Source organism: Vigna unguiculata, chromosome 5, assembly GCF_037176805.1.
Source record: "Vigna unguiculata cultivar grain cowpea cultivar isolate G323 ecotype 2 chromosome 5, ASM3717680v1, whole genome shotgun sequence".
NCBI classification, from domain to species: Eukaryota; Viridiplantae; Streptophyta; class Magnoliopsida; order Fabales; family Fabaceae; genus Vigna; species Vigna unguiculata.
This window is the reverse complement of record NC_140796.1, coordinates 46,013,373-46,033,270: the sequence shown is the minus strand read 5'-3', so window position 1 is coordinate 46,033,270 and position 19,898 is coordinate 46,013,373. Positions and strand designations below refer to the sequence as shown.

The 19,898-nt window shown below is 30.1% G+C and overlaps 1 protein-coding gene and 1 pseudogene across 2 annotated transcripts; both read left to right on the top strand.

Annotated features, from left to right (window-relative positions):
- The first annotated feature begins 5,913 nt into the window (after positions 1–5,913).
- On the top strand, positions 5,914–10,387 carry LOC146886484 (uncharacterized; annotated as a pseudogene).
- Positions 10,388–12,678: 2,291 nt separating this feature from the next.
- On the top strand, positions 12,679–15,225 carry LOC114185023 (putative terpene synthase 2). 2 transcript variants are annotated; one of them, XM_028072507.2, is made up of 7 exons: positions 12,679–12,856; positions 12,966–13,248; positions 13,392–13,734; positions 13,860–14,078; positions 14,210–14,351; positions 14,444–14,689; positions 14,763–15,225. In XM_028072507.2, exons 1-7 carry the CDS (start codon positions 12,731–12,733, stop codon positions 15,057–15,059), a joined length of 1,656 nt encoding a protein of 551 aa, XP_027928308.1. In that variant the 5' UTR covers positions 12,679–12,730; the 3' UTR covers positions 15,060–15,225. The 2 variants fall into 2 exon arrangements, with proteins under 2 accessions (XP_027928308.1, XP_027928307.1); XM_028072506.2 differs by having other exon boundaries at positions 13,362–13,734.
- The last annotated feature ends 4,673 nt before the right edge of the window (positions 15,226–19,898 follow it).

Sequence of the window (19,898 nt, the reverse complement as noted above, 5' to 3'; positions counted from 1 at the left end):
ATTATGATCATTTGTGAAATACCTAACAACAAGTATGACTTTACCTTTGTCTTTCTCGTCTTTTTTTGTCTGTGCATTTTGATTTGAGTCACGGTGGGATTTTCAAGAAAGGGACCATCATCTTCCTCCATGACTTCCCATAAATCTAGTTCCTCTAAATATGTTTGCATTCTTACCGCTCATAGATCATAGTTTTAACCATCAATAACAATTTGTTAGATGTATCCTTCCATTCCACAGGTCGTAAGAAAATTTTAGGACTTTTGAAAATATGATAATTACGAGAGATATGAGATATATTGTATGAATAAACTTGTAGTAGTATATTATTGATGTACCCTATATATAGAGCAAAATGTAATAGAATATCAATTATAAAATATTTATAATATATCATTTAATATAAAATAATAACTAATTTCTAAAATTGAAATATTTCTTAAAAACTAATTTAAATAAAAAAAAAGATATTAAATAAATATTTTCACCAAGTTTAATCTTTATTTCATGTGCAATTTTATTCAAATGGTGTCCTACAATCTTTATCAATATATGCAAAAACATATTTCATTAGAATTTAAACAAAGAAAGTAAAGAAACATTTAAAATATTTTAAAATTTGAATATTTATTTCTTTTATAATTTTAAAAAATATTTTTTAACTTTATCAACCTTATTTCTTTAATGTCGAGAAAAATAAATGTTTTGGTTGTCATAAAATTTTATTTATGTGTAGTTGTATAAAATTTTTATTCGATTGTAATTTAGATCTAATTTGAATTTTATATAATTATAGTTTTTTTTTAATATTTCATATTGAAGAAATAGTAAGAATACATTTTTTTAATACTAAATCTTTAATAGTATCATATTTCCTTGACCATAATTTTTGTTTTTATTTTATAAAATTTAATTAATTAATACTTAAACAATGAAAAAGTAGGTAACAATGAGGATGCCATGAGACAAAAATTGTATATCCCTTCAATATGAATAAGGGAGTAGAAATAATTTTTTCTGTAAAAATGAAAATGAGATACTTAAATTGTTCTTCACTATGCCATGTTGTCATCATTATAAATTATTTGTATTCTAGTTTTCATTCTATCTTTTCTTGTAAGTTCATAAAATCACACTAACTGATTTCACAAGCTAAAATTTTTAAAATACACTTAAAATCATAAATCAAAATCAACACTTCTACAACTTGTTTGATTTTTCAAAACTGCAGACCCCTTCCATAGAGTTTAAAAAAGAATGTTCTCACATTAAAATTAGAGATCATTTAATCTAGAATGTAATGAAAAAAAAAATTACATGCTAAAAGTAATTGAGCTACAACATGTCAAACTTTGTAAATAGTTCAATTCTCAAACCTTTAACTCGTAAAAATAATTTAATGTATTTGAGTTTGAAGAATTATATCTATTAAGTTTTAAATTTTTGCAAAGAAATTGTGTTAAAATTTAACCCATGGACAAATTTTAATTTTTCATCAAAGTTTATAGACTAATAATATATTTAACTCATAATTTTGTTATAAAAACTTAATGGTGTGATAAAGACACGTGGAATTTAGTAAAGTCCTTCCCCATCAAATACATGAACCCTTAACATAGTTCAAAGAAAAATAATGACGTTAAAGTTTTTGTTTTACGATTGCACCAGTGCACTAAGGGCTTTCTGCCCCTGTTATTTTTCACATTTTGTCTCGGGTCTGAAATCGAGACATATTGGGGCGAGGCCAAAAGGTACCCCTTTTGGCCTCGGTTATCACCCGAAGCCATATACCTAGTTTTATGCCTTGGTCGTTTCAAAACCGGTGCCATATACCCAGTTTTCTGCCTCAGGTCAGATAGGACCGAGACCATAGGGTAAAAATATTTTTTTTTATAATTATCATAGATCTAAACGAAAATCTGAAAATTTTAGAATCCACGGGTCACTCAAGATGCAAGCGACATACATGAAATGAAGCTATTCTATATTGAAATGAACTCAATAATAGATGTATAAGACCATCCAATCTAAACCCACACTTGTCAACGTTGTCTAATTGAGAGACCACAAAATCAAATTGACCCATCCCTCAATGTTCTATCTACTACTCGCAGTCCACCTTTGTTTGCTTCAACTCTGTTCTGCAACACAAAAACAAAAGATATTAATTAACAAGTTCAAACATTGATATAACATATGACCTGTTTCAGTAATACGAAGATGCATAACATATATAAGGTTTTAATCAATCAAAGATATTTACCTGGCTCTCCGGTTCTGGAACCACACTTCGACTTGTTAAGGCCGAAGACCTAACTGCTTGGCCAAAGCTTGTTTCTATTTCTGTAACCCCAATTGAACACGACAATATAAGTGATGATATTGAAAGTCATGATATTGATGCATGGAGGAAAATAATATTAAGAGGGAGATTATGATTACAGGATTGAGGGTGCTGTGTTGTTTGAAGCTTTCTTCAAGCAAAGCGGACTGTTCTTTGGTGAGCCTGAGTGGAGAGACGAGAGAGGCACGAGAGAGAGCGCGAGAGAGAGAGAGCGAGAGAGAGATGCGAAATGGAGGTGCAGCACATGGGGCTCGTTCGCGTGGTGGTTGCAATGGCCGGAGGTGGTCGAAGGTGGCCGGAGGGTGTGGTGGCAGTGGGTGCAGCGGAGAGAGAGAGCGTGCGAGAGAGAGAGAAAGCGAGGGGAAGGAGTTGCAGAGGCGCAGGCGCGGGGAAGAAGAAGGGTTCACAAAATTCAAACCCTAAATAAACCCTATGGCTTCGGTTGTTAGGGGAACCGAAGCCATAGACCCCCTTTTGGCACCGGGTCTCCTTGGACCGAGGCCAAACAACTAATATCCAGCCACTTTTTGGCTTGGGTCTTACTGGACCGAGGCCTATACCACTATTTGGCACCGGTTTTGGGCGAACCGGGGCCTATACCCCTCTTTGGCTTCGGGTATTTGGAGAACCGACACCTAAAACTTGGCTCTAATTGCAAAAATGTCACCGCGCCATTATATGCTTCGGTTCCTGGCCAACCGAAACATATAAGGCGAGGTAAAATGAGAATTTTGCACCAGTATTATCGTCCTTTTTCTTAATGTACAAAAAAATTATCTGAATTCTTCTTATACTAAATGGATAATTTATTGAAGATGTTAGCATTAATCTAATTACTATTAACTTAAATAAATATTAAAATAAATTAAATTAGTATGGATTTTCACCACATTAACTTAAATAAATATAAATATTTAAAATAAATATTAATTATTAACCTAACTAAATTAACACTAATTAATCTTAATTTTTTAATATTTATTTCAGTTAACATCGAGTTAGTCAGTATTAATTTGTCACTGATACGCATATAGTTATTGAGAAAAGTTAAAAAGGTTGATTTCTAACAATAAATAAATAGACTCATAAATTTAGTTAACGTTGATACGATATTAACATCAATATTTCTACTTGTTAAAAACGGTTAACGGTATGTTAAACCGACTTTATTCATGTATATCATTTAGAATATCTAACCGGTTCTGCCAGATTTATATTCTCATAATCTTACATTTTTCTCCCTTTCAACCTGAGATGTAAATTTATGATAAAATATCTAACCGGCTCTGCCAGATTTATATTCTCATAATCTTACATTTCTTTCCCTTTCATGGTATCAGAACGAGAAATCCTTGGATACCTTTTGAATATTTGTGTAATTGAAGTGGCTTGTATTCGCTAGGATACCCTTTGTAGATCAGGCAGGTTATGGCCAGAAGAGCCAACAGAGCCATAAGTCCCATCTGATCTGCCTCTGAGGGTTGAGGAATACTTTGCATATTGCGACACTCTTTACATATATATTTTCTTGTTTATATGCTTTTGTAAATTTTGTTCTCAGATCTGACTAGAAACAATCAAAAGACTACGATGTCAAAAAAAAAAAGTTTTTGAGCCTTATGATTATTTATATTCTTTGCCTTTTATCTCCTACTACTGCTTTTTTGCTTTGCCTACTTACTATTGTTTTCCTGCCACTACACTGCTTTCTTGTTTTTCTGTTTAAAATTTTCTTTAATGGATAACATACAGCCATTTCTAGGCTCCGACTACAAATCAGCCCTAACTGCTGTTGAAAAAATTACAAACTCTCCTCCTGTAGGTTATAAAAAACCTACTTCAGAAGTAGACCTTGTACACACAGTCATTATAGGACAAAATAACACTATAATAGCTCTTCTAGAAGAAGTTTCTAGAAAATTGAATCATATGATTGATTCTACTAAAGGGACGAACTTGTCCAAAGACATAGATGGTCTTATAAAGCAAGTATCAAAACTATCTTTAGGAACACATACACATATAAAAACAACTTCTAAAAATTCACAGAAATTTATCAAAGTTACAACTAAAAAAGATTCAAAAGCTGCAAGTACCAATGCAACACCTTCTTCAAACAATGATAATAGTTTGTAATGATAACACAAACCAATACGTCTACACAAACACAAACTGATAATATTAATATGAATAGTACAACAGAACTTAGTAGCACACAAAGATTCCCCAGAACCCCCAGAAGATTAAGGGAACATCAGACTAGAAGTCAAAATCTTATACAACATCCAGGAATCTTAGATAGATTCTTAAATAGACAAAGAACTACTAACATTAGAAGATTAGAAGATTTAGTAGATATACAACAAAATACAGATACAGGATCTAACTCAAGGATAGATTCTCTAAATCCTAGACAGTTATACAACATAGGGTGGTTAAGTTCTGAACGAACAAGCCTCTATCGATATAGGAGAATAGAAGATTTTCATCTCCCTGACAACACCTATGAGATAATCCCTCTAATATCTCCACAAACAGGAAGACAATTACAAAATCAATAAGGAAGATATGTCCACATGGGATTAATTACCATTGGAGTCAGATCCCTAGCCAGACATATGATTGGAGCTAGAGCTTTGATAGTTCTACACGATTCAAGATTTCAAAATAATGATTCACAAAGTGTAATAGGGATTTTAGAAGTAGATTTAAATCAACCCTTTTCCCTTATTAATCTTGCTCCAAATTTCACATTAACTTTACAAGATTTTATAAATCATATAAACTTAGAAGTACAAACGATAGGTTTTGGACCCAATTGGATGGGTGAAAATCTACATTTAGATATAACCTTCATAGGAAGAATAAGTAACCATATTTCTTCTATGTATAGAATAAACACTAGACCATTAGAAGAAGTCTTTAGCTCTTATGGTACACAATTCTTACCAGCCCAAGCCTTCACAAGAAGAAATGAAGGACATTTATGGCAAACACATTTACCCAAAGAAGAAAATAACCCAATTACAGCCCCTTCATCTGCTATTTTACATAACAGGTCTAGAGGACTTAGTCTAAGTTTTGTAGATTACACAAATATACCACGAGTTGACTTAGAACAAGATAGGTTAGCTGAAAATAGGCATAGCACTTCAGCCATTCCTGATAACGAACACATTTCCATGATGAATATCATACAATACGAAGAAGATGAAAATGATGAAATGACTGATGAAGAATGGAATCATCATCAGGCAATTATAGCCATGTATAGACAAGGATCTTTGGATCCCTCTACAAACACAAATATTGAAAATATTTACGATGAAACAGACGATATCATAAATAATTTTCTTGATAGCCTGCATTTAGGCAAAGAAGATAGCTCTTCAGTAATATCAGAACCTTTATCTACAATAGGTTTTGTCAATACAAGTGTAGGATCAGTGAACCCCAGCAGTTATCAGTTAGAACATGTTGGTACACAAAGTTATTCTACTAGATTCATACCCAGAGAATCCCCAACAAATGTTACTTTTACAGATAATCAATATACAACACATGGAAAGAGGCTCCCAATAGAACCAAATTTCCCATTGCCAAATCTTTTATTAAACATAGGAGGAATTGACCCTCAATTATTACCAACATACATTGAACAATGGATTGCTACTGTAATCCGTGATTATGGTATCCATTACGAAAAAGAAGTTCAGTCTTCACAAGACATGATTGCCAACGGTGAAACCTACTTAGGTGATATAGCCAGAGCATGTTGGGAATCTTTTAAAAAAAATTACCCAACAGAATTAAATACATTAGTGATCGAACCAGGTCCTAACATTTATAATTTCTGCTCTCTAATACAAAGAATACTCACTTCTCAATCTGCAAATGATGGGAATACACTCAGACAACAAATTTATTTAGGACATCTAGAAAGGTTGTCTATAACATATTTTGGAAAAATTAAAGAATTTTTACAAGATTATCTCATGTATGCCTCCATAGCCGGATGTTTTCATGATATAAGTGTTGGAGAAAAAATGTTTCTCAAACTTCCAGGAAAATTAGGCCAGAAAATCAGAGAATCCTGGAAAAATGATGAGGTAACTCCCATGTTAAATAACCTCTCAATAAGAATACAACATATTATGAAAGTAATGGAAGACACTTGTACACATATTGCAATACAAAAACAACTAAAAAATTCTGATTCTGGAATTTGTAAACAAATATACACTCCACAACAATACAATCAAAATAAAAAATATATGCCCAGAAGAAAACCTAGACATAGCCAACTTTATAGTCATAAGTCTCAATCGACTGTACAAAGACCTACTAATTCTAGAAAGACTTATACTATAAGATCCTCAAATTCTAGGAAACCCACTCTAAACCCTGACAGGCACGTTGGAAAATTTAGAGAAAATAAAAATTACAAACAAACATTAAAATGTTATGCTTGTAGCCAAACTGGACATTTCTCAAGAGATTGTCCAAACATAGCAAATCTTTATACAAAAGAAGCAGAACTCATCAAATCTTGCCACATGAATCTTCTTCCAATTGACGAAGATGTATCTACTGATTCTGAAATATTATCAGTAGTTAGTATAACAGAATATAATGATGAAATTAATTTAGAAAAACAACCCAAAAATTATGACTTAATAAATGATTTCAGAAATAATGAATTTATCCAAATTTACCCTAAAGAATATGATTTCGAATTAAATGACAAATATAATGAATTGGGCGAAATATTAGATGATTTTGGATATTATCTAATGAATATAACTGAAACAAATATATGTCCTCATACATCACAATACTTTTCAGGACCAACATCTATTCCCTGCCAGTATTGTGATATATATTTTCATAAATCACAAAGGGCTCATTGTCCTTTATGCTACAAAAAATTTTGTATAAAATGTATTGCAACACATATAAAAATACAAGAAATACCAATTTTTTTAGAACAAAAAGAAAACATAAAAGATAAAAACATAATTGATACTAGGACTTCAATTTTAGAAACCAGAATAAATAACCTTGAAGAAAAAATTCTTCATCTAGAACAAATAATCCAAGATTATGGAACAAGTATCATCTCAAAAAACATACGAAATAACATGATGGGAACCACCTAATGTATCCCATTAGTTTGCAATGAAAAACAATTAATATCTGTTAAAGTGTTAGTAAAATTAAATTTTCCAAAACAAAACAAAAACCCTGCTAAAGAAGAAATCATACAGGCCCTCTTAGACACAGGATGTTCTGAGACAGTCGTCTGCAAAACAAAAGTACCTTCATATATGATTACTAAAAGTAAACATATACAAAAAACAAGAACTATGTCTGGAGTAGTAATGATAAACGACGAAGAAATAAACAATATTTCTCTTCAATTTAGTACAAATTGTGACCTATTTGGCCAAAAAATACACCTTAAAACCATGCGTGTAGAAAATTTAGTCCCTTCAAAACAAAGCATGATTATTGGTTTAGATTTTATTTTAGGCCATAATAGAACTATCACTATAAACAAAGATTATGTCATTATTAGTGATAAAACACAAATGTCACCCATAATTAGTGGAGACAGCTATACAAAACAATCCTCTGATGAATGTTCATGTACAAGCACCAAATCCTCAGAAAAATGTGATTGTATGAAAGAAGATTTGGAATTCATAGATTACTGTCCAGATGACACTATGGACTCTTTTTCATCCATAAAAATACCCAAAGCAATCACTTTTGATAATATCCAACGGATTTTGGATAGGTTAAATAAAACTAGTATAATAGGAGAAGATCCTACAAAATTTTGGGATCGTGATCCTATTACTTGTAAATTAAACATAATCAACCCTGATTTAATTATAAAGATTAAAGATATACAGTTCAATAATTGGGAGCAGGAAGAATGTCGAATGCATATTGACCACCTTCTGAAACTAAAAGTAATAGCTCTAAGTGAAAGTCCTCACAGGAGTCCTACTTTCATAGTAAATAAATCTTCCGAACAAAAAAGAGGTAAATCTAGAATGGTTTACAATTATAAACGTTTAAACGATAATACAGTTGAAGATGGATATACAATTCCGTCTAAAGAAATTCTTATAAATCGTATTCAAAATGCAAAATGGTTTTCAAAATTTGATCTCAAAAGTGGATTCCATCAAGTAAAAATGAAACCAGAATCTATAAAATGGACAGCCTTCTCCTATTCTGAAGGGTTATACGAATGGCATGTAATGCCTTTTGGTCTTAAAAATGCTCCTGCAATTTTTCAAAGAAAAATGGATAACATTTTCAATGACTGCAAAACTTTTACATGTGTCTATATAGACGATATACTAGTTTATTCCAAAACAAAAGAAGATCATTATCTCCATTTGAAACAAGTATTATACAAACTTGAAAGATATGGCTTAATTATATCAAAAGGAAAAATGGAAATTTGTAAAAAATTCATAGAATTCCTTGGAACAGAAATAGGTAATGGAACCATAAAACTTCAACCTCACATTTCTAAGAAAATTCAAGACTTTCCTGATAAAATGGAAGACATAAAAATCCTAAGATCTTTTTTAGGACTCTTAAATTATGCCAGGAGTTTTATCCCAGATTTGGGAAAATACACTGCCCCTTTATACAATAAAACTTCTCACATTGCCAATACTCAAAAATACCTACCATTTTCCTGGTAGAGACAACACAAATGTCAAATTAAATGTTTTAATTGACAACATATAGAATATTCCAAAATACACAGTTCAAAATGAACACCAAGTCACTAAGGTGAAACAAAGCATCATTAGCGCACTATACAATTTCTGCAATGCAGATAACAAAGGAGTTCTGTTAACTTCACCAGCCTCTCCCTCTGGGAAAGGATTTACACATTATGCCCTAATTACAGGGCCAAATAAAGGAGTTTATACTTCCTTCAAAGACCTTTCTGAGGCAAAACAAGACCAATTTTGGTCTACTTACAAAGGCTTTAATTCTTTAGAAGAAGCCCAAATGGCTTTAAGGCTCGGAACTATTGATGAAGAAAAAATAAAAACAGGGTTGACATTTGAACCAAGAACCCAAACACATACCTATGCTGCCTCTTGTAGCTTCTCACCACAAATGAACCCAAACATTTTCCTTGCAAAATTCGAAGTCATACAAGAGTTCTTGTTTGAAGTTCATGCAGAAACACAAAATTACAATGGATTATTTGTAAAACTCCAGACTTATTTTGACACAAAAACACCATGCCAGGAGTCTTCGAACTATTGCAAAACAGTAACCACAAAATGCACATGCCAAATAAAATTCATTTTTAGAAAGGCTCAAATTGATTTAAAAACCTTTAAAAATCAATTATATAGAGACATAGTCATATGTCCTTCACTATTATTAGAGGCAGGATGTCTCCAAACACTTATTATCCCACCTACCGAAAAATTCAACTCTCTAACCTAGGAGATAAACTCGATAGTAAATGAAATACGGGCAGAATATATGACCAATATCTGTTTACAAATCACCTATTCCCCAAAAAGCGCCACAACCCCTGATAGTGTGGCAACACATGTCATAAAACTATTCACAGAATCAAATCCAGAGGCCCATGTCCATCTAGAACACGGTCTCTTGAAAGGTTTATCACTCAACAAAGAAAAGCTATACCAGTACCAACTTTGGAAAGCTTACGTTGAAGGGTCAAATTGAAATTTCTCCAGAAAGGATAATACCGAATATATCCTTTTAAAAGAAACCATAAACACCAAAATATATTGGAAAAAGTTTATGGGAAACAAATTTCATCCTTTCCCTATAGAAGCCAGTCCAATACTGGTTAAAAGATTTGAAAAAGAAAGGATATATAGAGAAATTTATGAAGAAACAAGAAGCCACGGACAAGGAACTCGTGGATCTTCTTTCCCTTCTGACAATGAAGACTCAGACCAAATACTTGAGGAAGATCCCGAAGACTTGATTTCTACGGTAGTCTCCAAAAGAGGACAGTAAAGTGTTCTTACCTGTGACACAGTAATTTTACTCATAACTGGGTAATAGACTGAAGGGTAAAAACACACAACGTTCAAATACAGACCACGTTACCAGATGACTTAGACTCTAGGTAACCGGTCACTTGAAAACCGGTTCAACAAGTTACAGATTTCAAAGTTTTTTTATAAAAGAGTCTTTAAGTCCCTTATGCTGGGCAAGAACTCTGAACCCCTCTCTCTCTCTTAACCCTTCTCTCTCTACCTCTGCCTTCTCTCTACTTGTCTCCCGCTTGTCTCTCCTCACCTTTCCTCTCTTGTATACTCTATTTTCAACCATAAATAAACGAGAAATTTCAGATCTCTCTCCCTTCCCTCTGGAATCGAAGTAAGTTTTTATGGAGTAGTTTCTTTCTAGGCATCTACGGATGCCTTGAGTAATATTTATTAAAAGATGCGGTAATCATTTAAAGGCTTAAAAACATTTTATGTACAGAATTTTATCTTTCTGTTTTTACTTTTTTGTTATCCTGAGATGTAAAGCAAAAATGTGTCAAACAGTATAAATAACTCAAATACAATTCCGAAATACGTACGAAATATTAAATAAACCTAACAAAATTTGATTAAAATGACTAAATCCACATATTCCAAAAGATGAATGATTAAATTAGTCTAAAGTTTTAAAGTAGACTAATTTCAAAATTCACTGAAAATTAAAAGAGAAAAACATATTTAACCCTTAAAATGACAGTAATATATATTTGACAGCTAAAATAAACCTTTTACGTCTTTTCTTAAGTTATGTTATTGTTTAAAAGGTAGTTTGATATTTTATTCCAGGTACTACTGAATTAAAACTTCAGAAATTACAGCGTTAACTCGTTAAAGGGGAAATAACATGTAATGTGATATCTGGTGGTGTTGTCAAGTCAAGCCAATGTGTAGATGGTAAAGGAAGAATCCGTTTCTAACTTCATCAGAAGAAAAAGGAGAAACGGAAAAAATGGTATTGATGTATCAACAGAAAATTCCAATCCAAGGTTTTCGAAAGCCACAGCTCCTAACAAAGTCACACTTCCAACAATATAAAAAAGTGTTAGAAAAAGTAGACAATGCATTAAAATGGGGAAATTTTTTGTGTGCAATACTGGCACAACGTACGTGAAACAATATAAAATGTATCAAAAAGACGGTAATGCATTCAAATGGAATAATTTTTGTGTGCAAAATACGCAAGAACAAGGAAATATTAATTATACAATATGAATCTACGATCTTTTTTCATCTCCCTTTCAATTTTACCATTAAATTATCTTTATTATTATTTTCCTTATTCAAATACCTGCAACAACTTTTTTTACGTCCATGAGAAGTTTCCAACAAGTGAGTCTTCTTTGGTAAAAACTGAAAACTACACTTGCAATTAAACTTCATTTAACACCAAATTATCAAATCTTTACTTAAAAGAAAACTATGAACACAAAAAAAAATGTTATTCTACGGAATTGGATTATATCAAATATTTGATAGTGTTAGCATTATATATTGGTAATTAAATGGATTGTAATGCGTTTATTTAGTATTTCCATTTAATATTTCATCAATTCTATTTTATTAACATTTAACATTCAATTATTTTCTGCAAATTTTGATAAAAATTGAATATAGAACCCCACTAATTAGATAAATTTAATGTTCTCACCAACTTAGTAGTTTTATGTATACTATTTTTCACTTTAAGCAAAAGCTAAAAAGTGTTTTCTAAAGTTAAAAAAGTGTGGCCTAATAAACTTTAGACAACACTTTGATTATTGACACAATTTTTATACTAAGTTCACACAATTTACAAAATTGTTATCTTATAATATTAGAAATAAGTCACATATTTTAAATGTTGTCTTATAATGTTATAATAAGCTCCATATTTTAAATATTGTTTATTATTTATAGACAATATATTTGAAATGTTTATGTTGTTTATGATCAACACATTTTGAATGTAGTTTGTTGTTTATAGACAATATATTTTATTGCTTGTTGCTTTTAGAAATCACACAATATTTTAAAGCACACATTTTGAAGACAATGTTTTAAAGAGTGTGGTATAAATATAGTCAATGTTGTACGAAGTGAAGTGCGGTCTTTGATAATTTTTAAATTATATCTACAAAAAACTTTAAACCACTTTAATAAAATTGTTACCTTTTATATTTTTAAGTGTTGGCATAAAAAAGTTGACGAGTTGAGTGTTGCCAATGATAAAAAAAAAAAGGGTATAGTAACCTCATATAAATATGTAGCCAAATGTTTTGATCCTCAGTGAACTACACTTTCATACGAAGCACTTTGCAAGAAGCCAAAGATGTCCCTTCCATCATCAACACTTGATTCTACCCAAAATGCAGAAGCTCAACTCAAACGACCTTGCGTCAGTTATGCTCCTACCATGTGGAGAGACACTTTCCTTCCATATGCTTCTAAATCCAAGGTATTGTTTTTATTATTTTCATATATATATTTTATTCAGCTAAATGTAAATTCATTACTTTATTCAATAATCTATAAGGGTTAATTGAATCATTCAACTATATTTGCAGGAAATGGATAACAATGTGAAGCAGCAAGCAGAAAAACTAAAAGAGAAGGTCAAATCAATTTTTCAATCATCAATGAATCAAAACATCGTACAAAAATTAAACTTCATTGACTCGGTCCAACGTTTAGGCGTATCATATCACTTTCAACAAGAAATTAACCAAGAGTTGGAACAAATTTACAACACTTCCACAAAAAACAACACCATCAACGAAGACGGTGATTATCACTTTATTGCTCTACTCTTTCGTTTGTTAAGGCAACAAGGATATGGAATTTCATCAGGTACGTAGATGTAGAACTTTCTCTTTGATGTTTAAGAAAAAAAAATTATATACATAAAGTTATTTTCTATAAAATAGGTTTGTTTCTTATATGTATGTTCAATAACTGAACAGCTGTATTTAACAAATTTAAAAATGGCCAAGGAATCTTCAATGAAACACTTGCCAGCGATGTTCAAGGTTTGTGTAGTTTATATGAAGCTTCATATCTAAGAATTCGTGGAGACGATGTTCTAGAAGAAGCATGTGATTTCTCAAAAACTAAACTTAAGTCCTTGGAAAAACAACTAAGTCCATCTGTTGCTGCACAAATTAATCATTGCTTAAGGCGACCTCTTTACAAGAGTGTGCCTAGATTTGAGACAAGGCATTACATGACTCTCTTTGAACAAGATCCTTCCCATAACGAAACTCTGTTGATCTTTGCAAAACAAGATTTCAACCTTCTTCAAAAATTGCATCAAAAAGAAATAGGTCGCATCACCAAGTAAGTCTTCTACCTTTAAACTTCTTTCTATAGTATATTGAAATACACTGTTCATAAAAATTTTTTAGATCATATAGCATAAAGTATATATACTCAAATTGTTGAGGTGTTATTTATTTTAATAGGTGGGGGAAAGATTCAAACTTTGTGACTCTGGTCCCTTACGCAAGAGATAGGTCGGTTGAGGGCTATCTTTGGTCGTTGGCAATGTCCTACAAGCCTGAATACAGCAATGCAAGAACGTTTGTGGGAAAATTGATCCATGTTATCTGTCTTCTAGATGATACATATGATGTTTATGGCACAGTTCAAGAACTTGAACTCTTCACAAAAGCAATTCAGAGGTTTGATGTGTTTCACAAATTATAGCTTACATAATTCAATGTGAAAATGAATTTAAAATATATATATGTTGACTTAGCTCATGATCTCACATTAAGTTTTCTTAGAATAATTCCTTCCTTCTAAATTTCAGATGGGATATTAGTTATATTCGATCTCTTCCAGAGTGTATGAAAGTGGTATTTGAAACTGTTCTACAACTGTGTGAAGAAATAGAGTTGCTGACAAGAGAGAATGGAAAATCAAGCTTTGTGGTGCCACGTTTTAAGCAAGCTGTATGATTATTCTAATTTCAATTTATCAACTTTTGAAGCTTCTTTACTCGATTCATTTTATCTTATCAGATTATTAGATATTTTACATGCAGGTTTTTAACTTAACAAAAGGGTACATGGTTGAAGCAAAATGGTGCCATGAGCATTACATTCCAACATATGATGAGTATAAAGCTAATGGAGTCTTAACTTCTTGTCTCCCTTGTATGATAACTTCGTTTATTAGCTTAGGAGAATTTGCAACAGAAAGTGTGCTGGATTGGATTTTCAGTGATCCAAGAATCATTGCAGCTGCATCAGTTATTGGGAGAGTAATGGATGACATGGCCTCACACAAGGTATATCATCAAAGCAAAACACTGTTTTTAAGTTCCTGCAAAATTTAACAATTGGATTCTCTGTAATGAATAGTTTGAGCAAGAAAGAGTACATGTTGCATCAGCTGTGGAATGTTGCATGAAGCAATATAGAATTTCAGAAGCAGAGGCTTATAACTTGATTCACAAGGATGTTGAAGATTGTTGGAAGGTTATAAATGAAGAGTATATGAAGTCAAGTGATATTCCAAAGGGTGTGCTGGATTGTGTAGTTAATTTGGCACGTATATCTGAGGTTTCTTATGAAAATCATGAGGATAAATATACAAATCCAGAATTGCTAAAGGATTGTGTTTCTTCATTGCTATTGGATCCCGTGGCCATGGATTAACAGGCATATAAATTAGTGGAGCTTGTCTTATTACAGTATCTCTGCATATACTATCGAAACTAATATGAAAATAAATGATCATGCTACGTGAAATGCTTATTTGAGTTGTCTCATAGTACTTTCACTTGTTTCATTATCAATGTAATGAGGTGTTGTTGTTTTGTAATTAAGTTGTACTACTTCCCTTTTTCTATGCTAGCCCTTTAGATTGTTTCTGTATTTGCTATAATAATTCAATTCTCAAGATTTGTGAATGACATACATGTTCCTCTCTAATTGACTATTGTCGACGATCAATTTGAGTCGGCCTAGGCCAATGGTCCAGACAAGTTGACTTAGGTTGAAAATCGAATCAATCTCGATCGAAGCAAACTATTTAAGAAATAAAGGAAATTCAATTGTAAGATCTTTGGAACGATGATGATGTTTTCGTAATAACAAATTTTCAACAAATGCACTAGTGCGTGGTAGTATCAACAAGTGTCTATTGAGAGACATTTAGCAAGTATATTGATAGTTAGTTTTAAGGTTTTTTGGATTTTGCTAGAAAGTATATATATATATATATATATATATATATATATATATATATATATATATATATATATATATATATATATATATATATATATATATATATATATATATATATATATATATATATATATATATATATATATATATATATATATATATATATATATATATATATATATACTTATGGAGATAGTGGGGTTAAAACTGCACTGGTAATCATTTATGAATTTTGTCTATCATTAAGCAATAATCTAAGTGCTAGAAATTTTAGGATGTTACATAAGATTGTTGAAAAACGTGACTACAAAGAATTCTCATAAAATCAAACTTGTGCCTACAACAATCAATCATTATAACGTGGAAGAGTCATATATCTCTTCAAGATATTCTTTTAGAAAAAAAAAATTAAGGATCAAAATATAAATAATAGATACATGAGGTAGAGTTTCAATAATATTTCTAATTAGTAGCAAATAATTCTAACTACTTTTTCTTCTCAACCTCTAATTTATGTCATTTTTTTACTATATTCTCAAATGTCATTAAGAATTATGTTATTATGTTGAGAGTTATTTTCCTTGCAATCTCACCTGGGCATATTATTTTTACTCTCATTCCTTTGGAAGGATTTAGTATTCGTTGAAAATATATATTTTACATTTTTTTATATGTAATGAATTTTGTACATGTTGCTTAACCATTGATGATCATCGATAGAATCCAAATTATTTTTCTAAAATTAAGTCAATTAATAATTAATCTCTTATAATTAAGCTATTAAGCTAATCACGTTATTAAATCTTATGTCATTATGATGTGCATAATTATATACCTAACTTAGATCATTCTGATATGTATATATATTTATCTCCCATGTATAATAAAACACACATTTCTCTTACAATTATTAAACGTATTTATTCATTATTTCAAGAAACATTTTACTTTACTTTGTTATGCTCAAAGTTAATAGCACCTAAAAAGAATAAGGACTTTTATAGCTATATATGCTACAAACATAATCTATGACATGCATTTGGAATCACCTTTCCAATTGCTTAGGCCATGGCTACATCGTAAAAAATTGTCTTTGTTTGTTGCACACACTCTCCAAGAACACCTATGACACTTTGTCATTAGTGATTTACACCAACAAATGAGGGCATAAGTCAAATTATATTTATTAGAAAAATAGGTGGTGTTGAAAACTACAACATCTTCAAAACAATTATAATCACCTTTAGATCTATCATCTCCCGAAAAACACATCACTCAAATGTGACTTTCGGTGTAGCTACACCAGTGACAGATTTTGAACAATATATTTGAAGGAGTCAAAATAATACATTCAAAATTTACATATTTAAATTCACTCAAGCAATAAAAATGAATATATACTTTAATATAATTATAACTGTAAAATGAGTCACATATATGAAGGATTGTCCTTCGTTCCTTTAGATTTTTTAACTCATTTATAATTGAATCAAAATTAAAAGTTTTAACTATTTTTTTTCTTCAATGTACATAATCATATTGTCGACAAGAAATTCATTCTTCATTTTATTAATGTGAATATATTGATTCAAGAAGTCTTCACAAACTTTCATTATACATAACCGTATTGTCATGTTTTCATTTTCACAGATAATTTTCTTTCAGCACTTTTAAAAAATAAATCTATTCTCTAATTTTTATCAATATACCTATTTAAAATAAATTGAAACTAAACAATAATTTATCACAATCTAGTCAAAAAATTGTGAAATATAATTACTAAAAAGAGAATATATAATAATCAATTACATTTAAAAACTGATTACAAAAAAAATAAAAATACTAACATTTTTATATAGATGTATAAAATTTTTTAAGATACCAAATATATAAAATATATAAATTATTTTTAAACTTTTAAAAAAAATAAATTATATATAAATTAATATATAAAATATTAGGAGAGGAGAGGTCAAGGCCCTCCTCCAAGTTGCGCTACCGGTTACACGCTATAATATAATTAAGGTTAAATCATTCCATAGGTCCCCATTTTTATAGCGAAATCTCAAGTAGGTCTCCCCATTTTTATTTGACTCAATTGAGTTCCTATTTTTGAAAATTTGATGCAATTGGTTCCTTTCCGTTAGTTGACCAGTAACGGTGTTAATTATGTGCCACGTGTCAGCACGTGGTTTTTTTGACTTTTTCTAATTTTTTTTTAATTTTTTTTTTAATTTTTAATTTTTTTTATAATTTTTAAAAAAAAATTAAATTTCCATGTGTCAATCTGACATTGTGCCACGTGACAGAGACAGTGTGATGTGGCAGTGACAGTGCCACGTGTCAATATTGGATGTGAAAAGTCTCAATATAGTCCCTGTATTTATTATTTTGTCTCAATTTGGTCCAATTTTTTTAAAACTGAATCAATTTTATCCCTATATCAGATTTAATTTTTATATAAATTTACAATGGTATTTTTATTATAATTGATATTTTTAACAAAATTAAGTTTATTTAAATGTATATTTTGCATTGAACTTTATTTAAATATTGTTTCAAATATTTATATATCCATAATTTATAGACAAATGTTTGAATTGTTATAATTTTTTTTTTAAATTTTATATTTGAATTTATAAAATTTTTATTTTTAAAGCAACTCTAACATTTATCTATAAATTATGGATATATAAATATTTAAAATAAAATTTAAATAAATATTAGTGCAAAATATACATTTAAATAAATTTAATTTTGTTAAAAATATCAATTATAATAAAAATACCATTGTAAATTTATATAAAAATTAAATCTGATATAGGGATAAAATTGATTCAGTTTTAAAAAAATTGGGACCAAATTGAGACAAAATAATAAATACAGGAACTACATTGAGACTTTTCACATCCAATATTGACACGTGGCACTGCCACTACCACATCACACTGTCTCTGCCACGTGGCACAATGTCAGGTTGACACGTGGCAATTTTATTTTATTTTTTAAAAAAATTATAAAAAAAATTAAAAATTAAAAAAAAAGTCAAAAAAACCACGTGCTGACACGTGGCACATAATTAGCACCGTTACTGGTCAACTAACGGAAAGGAACCAATTGTAACGAATTTTAAAAAATAGAGACTCAATTGAGTCAAATAAAAATGGGGGGACCTACTTGAGATTTCGCTACAAAAATGGGGACCTATGGAATGATTTAACCTTATATAAATTTACAATGGTATTTTTATTATAATTGATATTTTTAACAAAATTAAATTTATTTAAATGTATATTTTGCACTAATATTTATTTAAATTTTATTTTAAATATTTATATATCCATAATTTATAGATAAATGTTAGAGTTGCTTTAAAAATAAAAACTTTATAAATTCAAATATAAAATTTAAAAAAAAATTATAACAATTCAAACATTTGTCTGTAAATTATGGATATATAAATATTTGAAATAATATTTAAATAAAGTTCAATGCAAAATATACATTTAAATAAACTTAATTTTGTTAAAAATATCAATTATAATAAAAATACCATTGTAAATTTATATAAAAATTAAATCTGATATAGGGATAAAATTGATTCAGTTTTAAAAAAATTGGGACCAAATTGAGACAAAATAATAAATACAGATACTATATTGAGACTTTTCACATCCAATATTGACACGTGGCACTGCCACTGCCACATCACACTGTCTCTGCCACGTGGCACAATGTCAGATTGACACCTGGCAATTTTAATTTTTTTAAAAAAAATTAAAAAAAATTAAAAAAAGTCAAAAAACCACGTGCTGACACGTGGCACATAATTAACACCGTTACTGGTCAACTAACGGAAAGGAACCAATTGCATCAAATTTTCAAAAATAGAGACTCAATTGAGTCAAATAAAAATGGAGGGACCTACTTGAGATTTTGCTACAAAAATAGGGACCTATGGAATGATTTAACCTATAATTAATGATCTTATATTTCTTTACTTTTTTACTTTTAAAGTTATTTTTTTTTTTGTGAAAAAGTGTGGTTAAACAATTTTCAATTTTTCAATATAAACTTCGCTCAAGTAATTTATCAAATCTCTCAGCCTCATTGCTCAAATAATTTCAAATATTTGTAACTTTCTTACTAACATGAATTTTATGAGATCTCCTTCAAAATTTGATATACTTATCTCAAAATCTAATAAATGTTTTTGCTTCGGTGCCATAAAGTCATGGATGTGATTTTTTACCAACTTAAAAATTATCCACAATCCTTCCTTAATCACATTAAAAAGTATCATGG

Excerpts from the sequence above, each read along its gene's own strand:
- LOC114185023 (XM_028072506.2), top strand. The coding sequence starts at position 12,731 with ATGTCCCTTCCATCATCAACACTTGATTCTACCCAAAATGCAGAAGCT. Across the intron at positions 14,079-14,209 it reads TTCACAAAAGCAATTCAGAG|ATGGGATATTAGTTATATTC; the intron begins GTTTGATGTGTT and ends TCTAAATTTCAG. Across the intron at positions 14,690-14,762 it reads ATGACATGGCCTCACACAAG|TTTGAGCAAGAAAGAGTACA; the intron begins GTATATCATCAA and ends TGTAATGAATAG.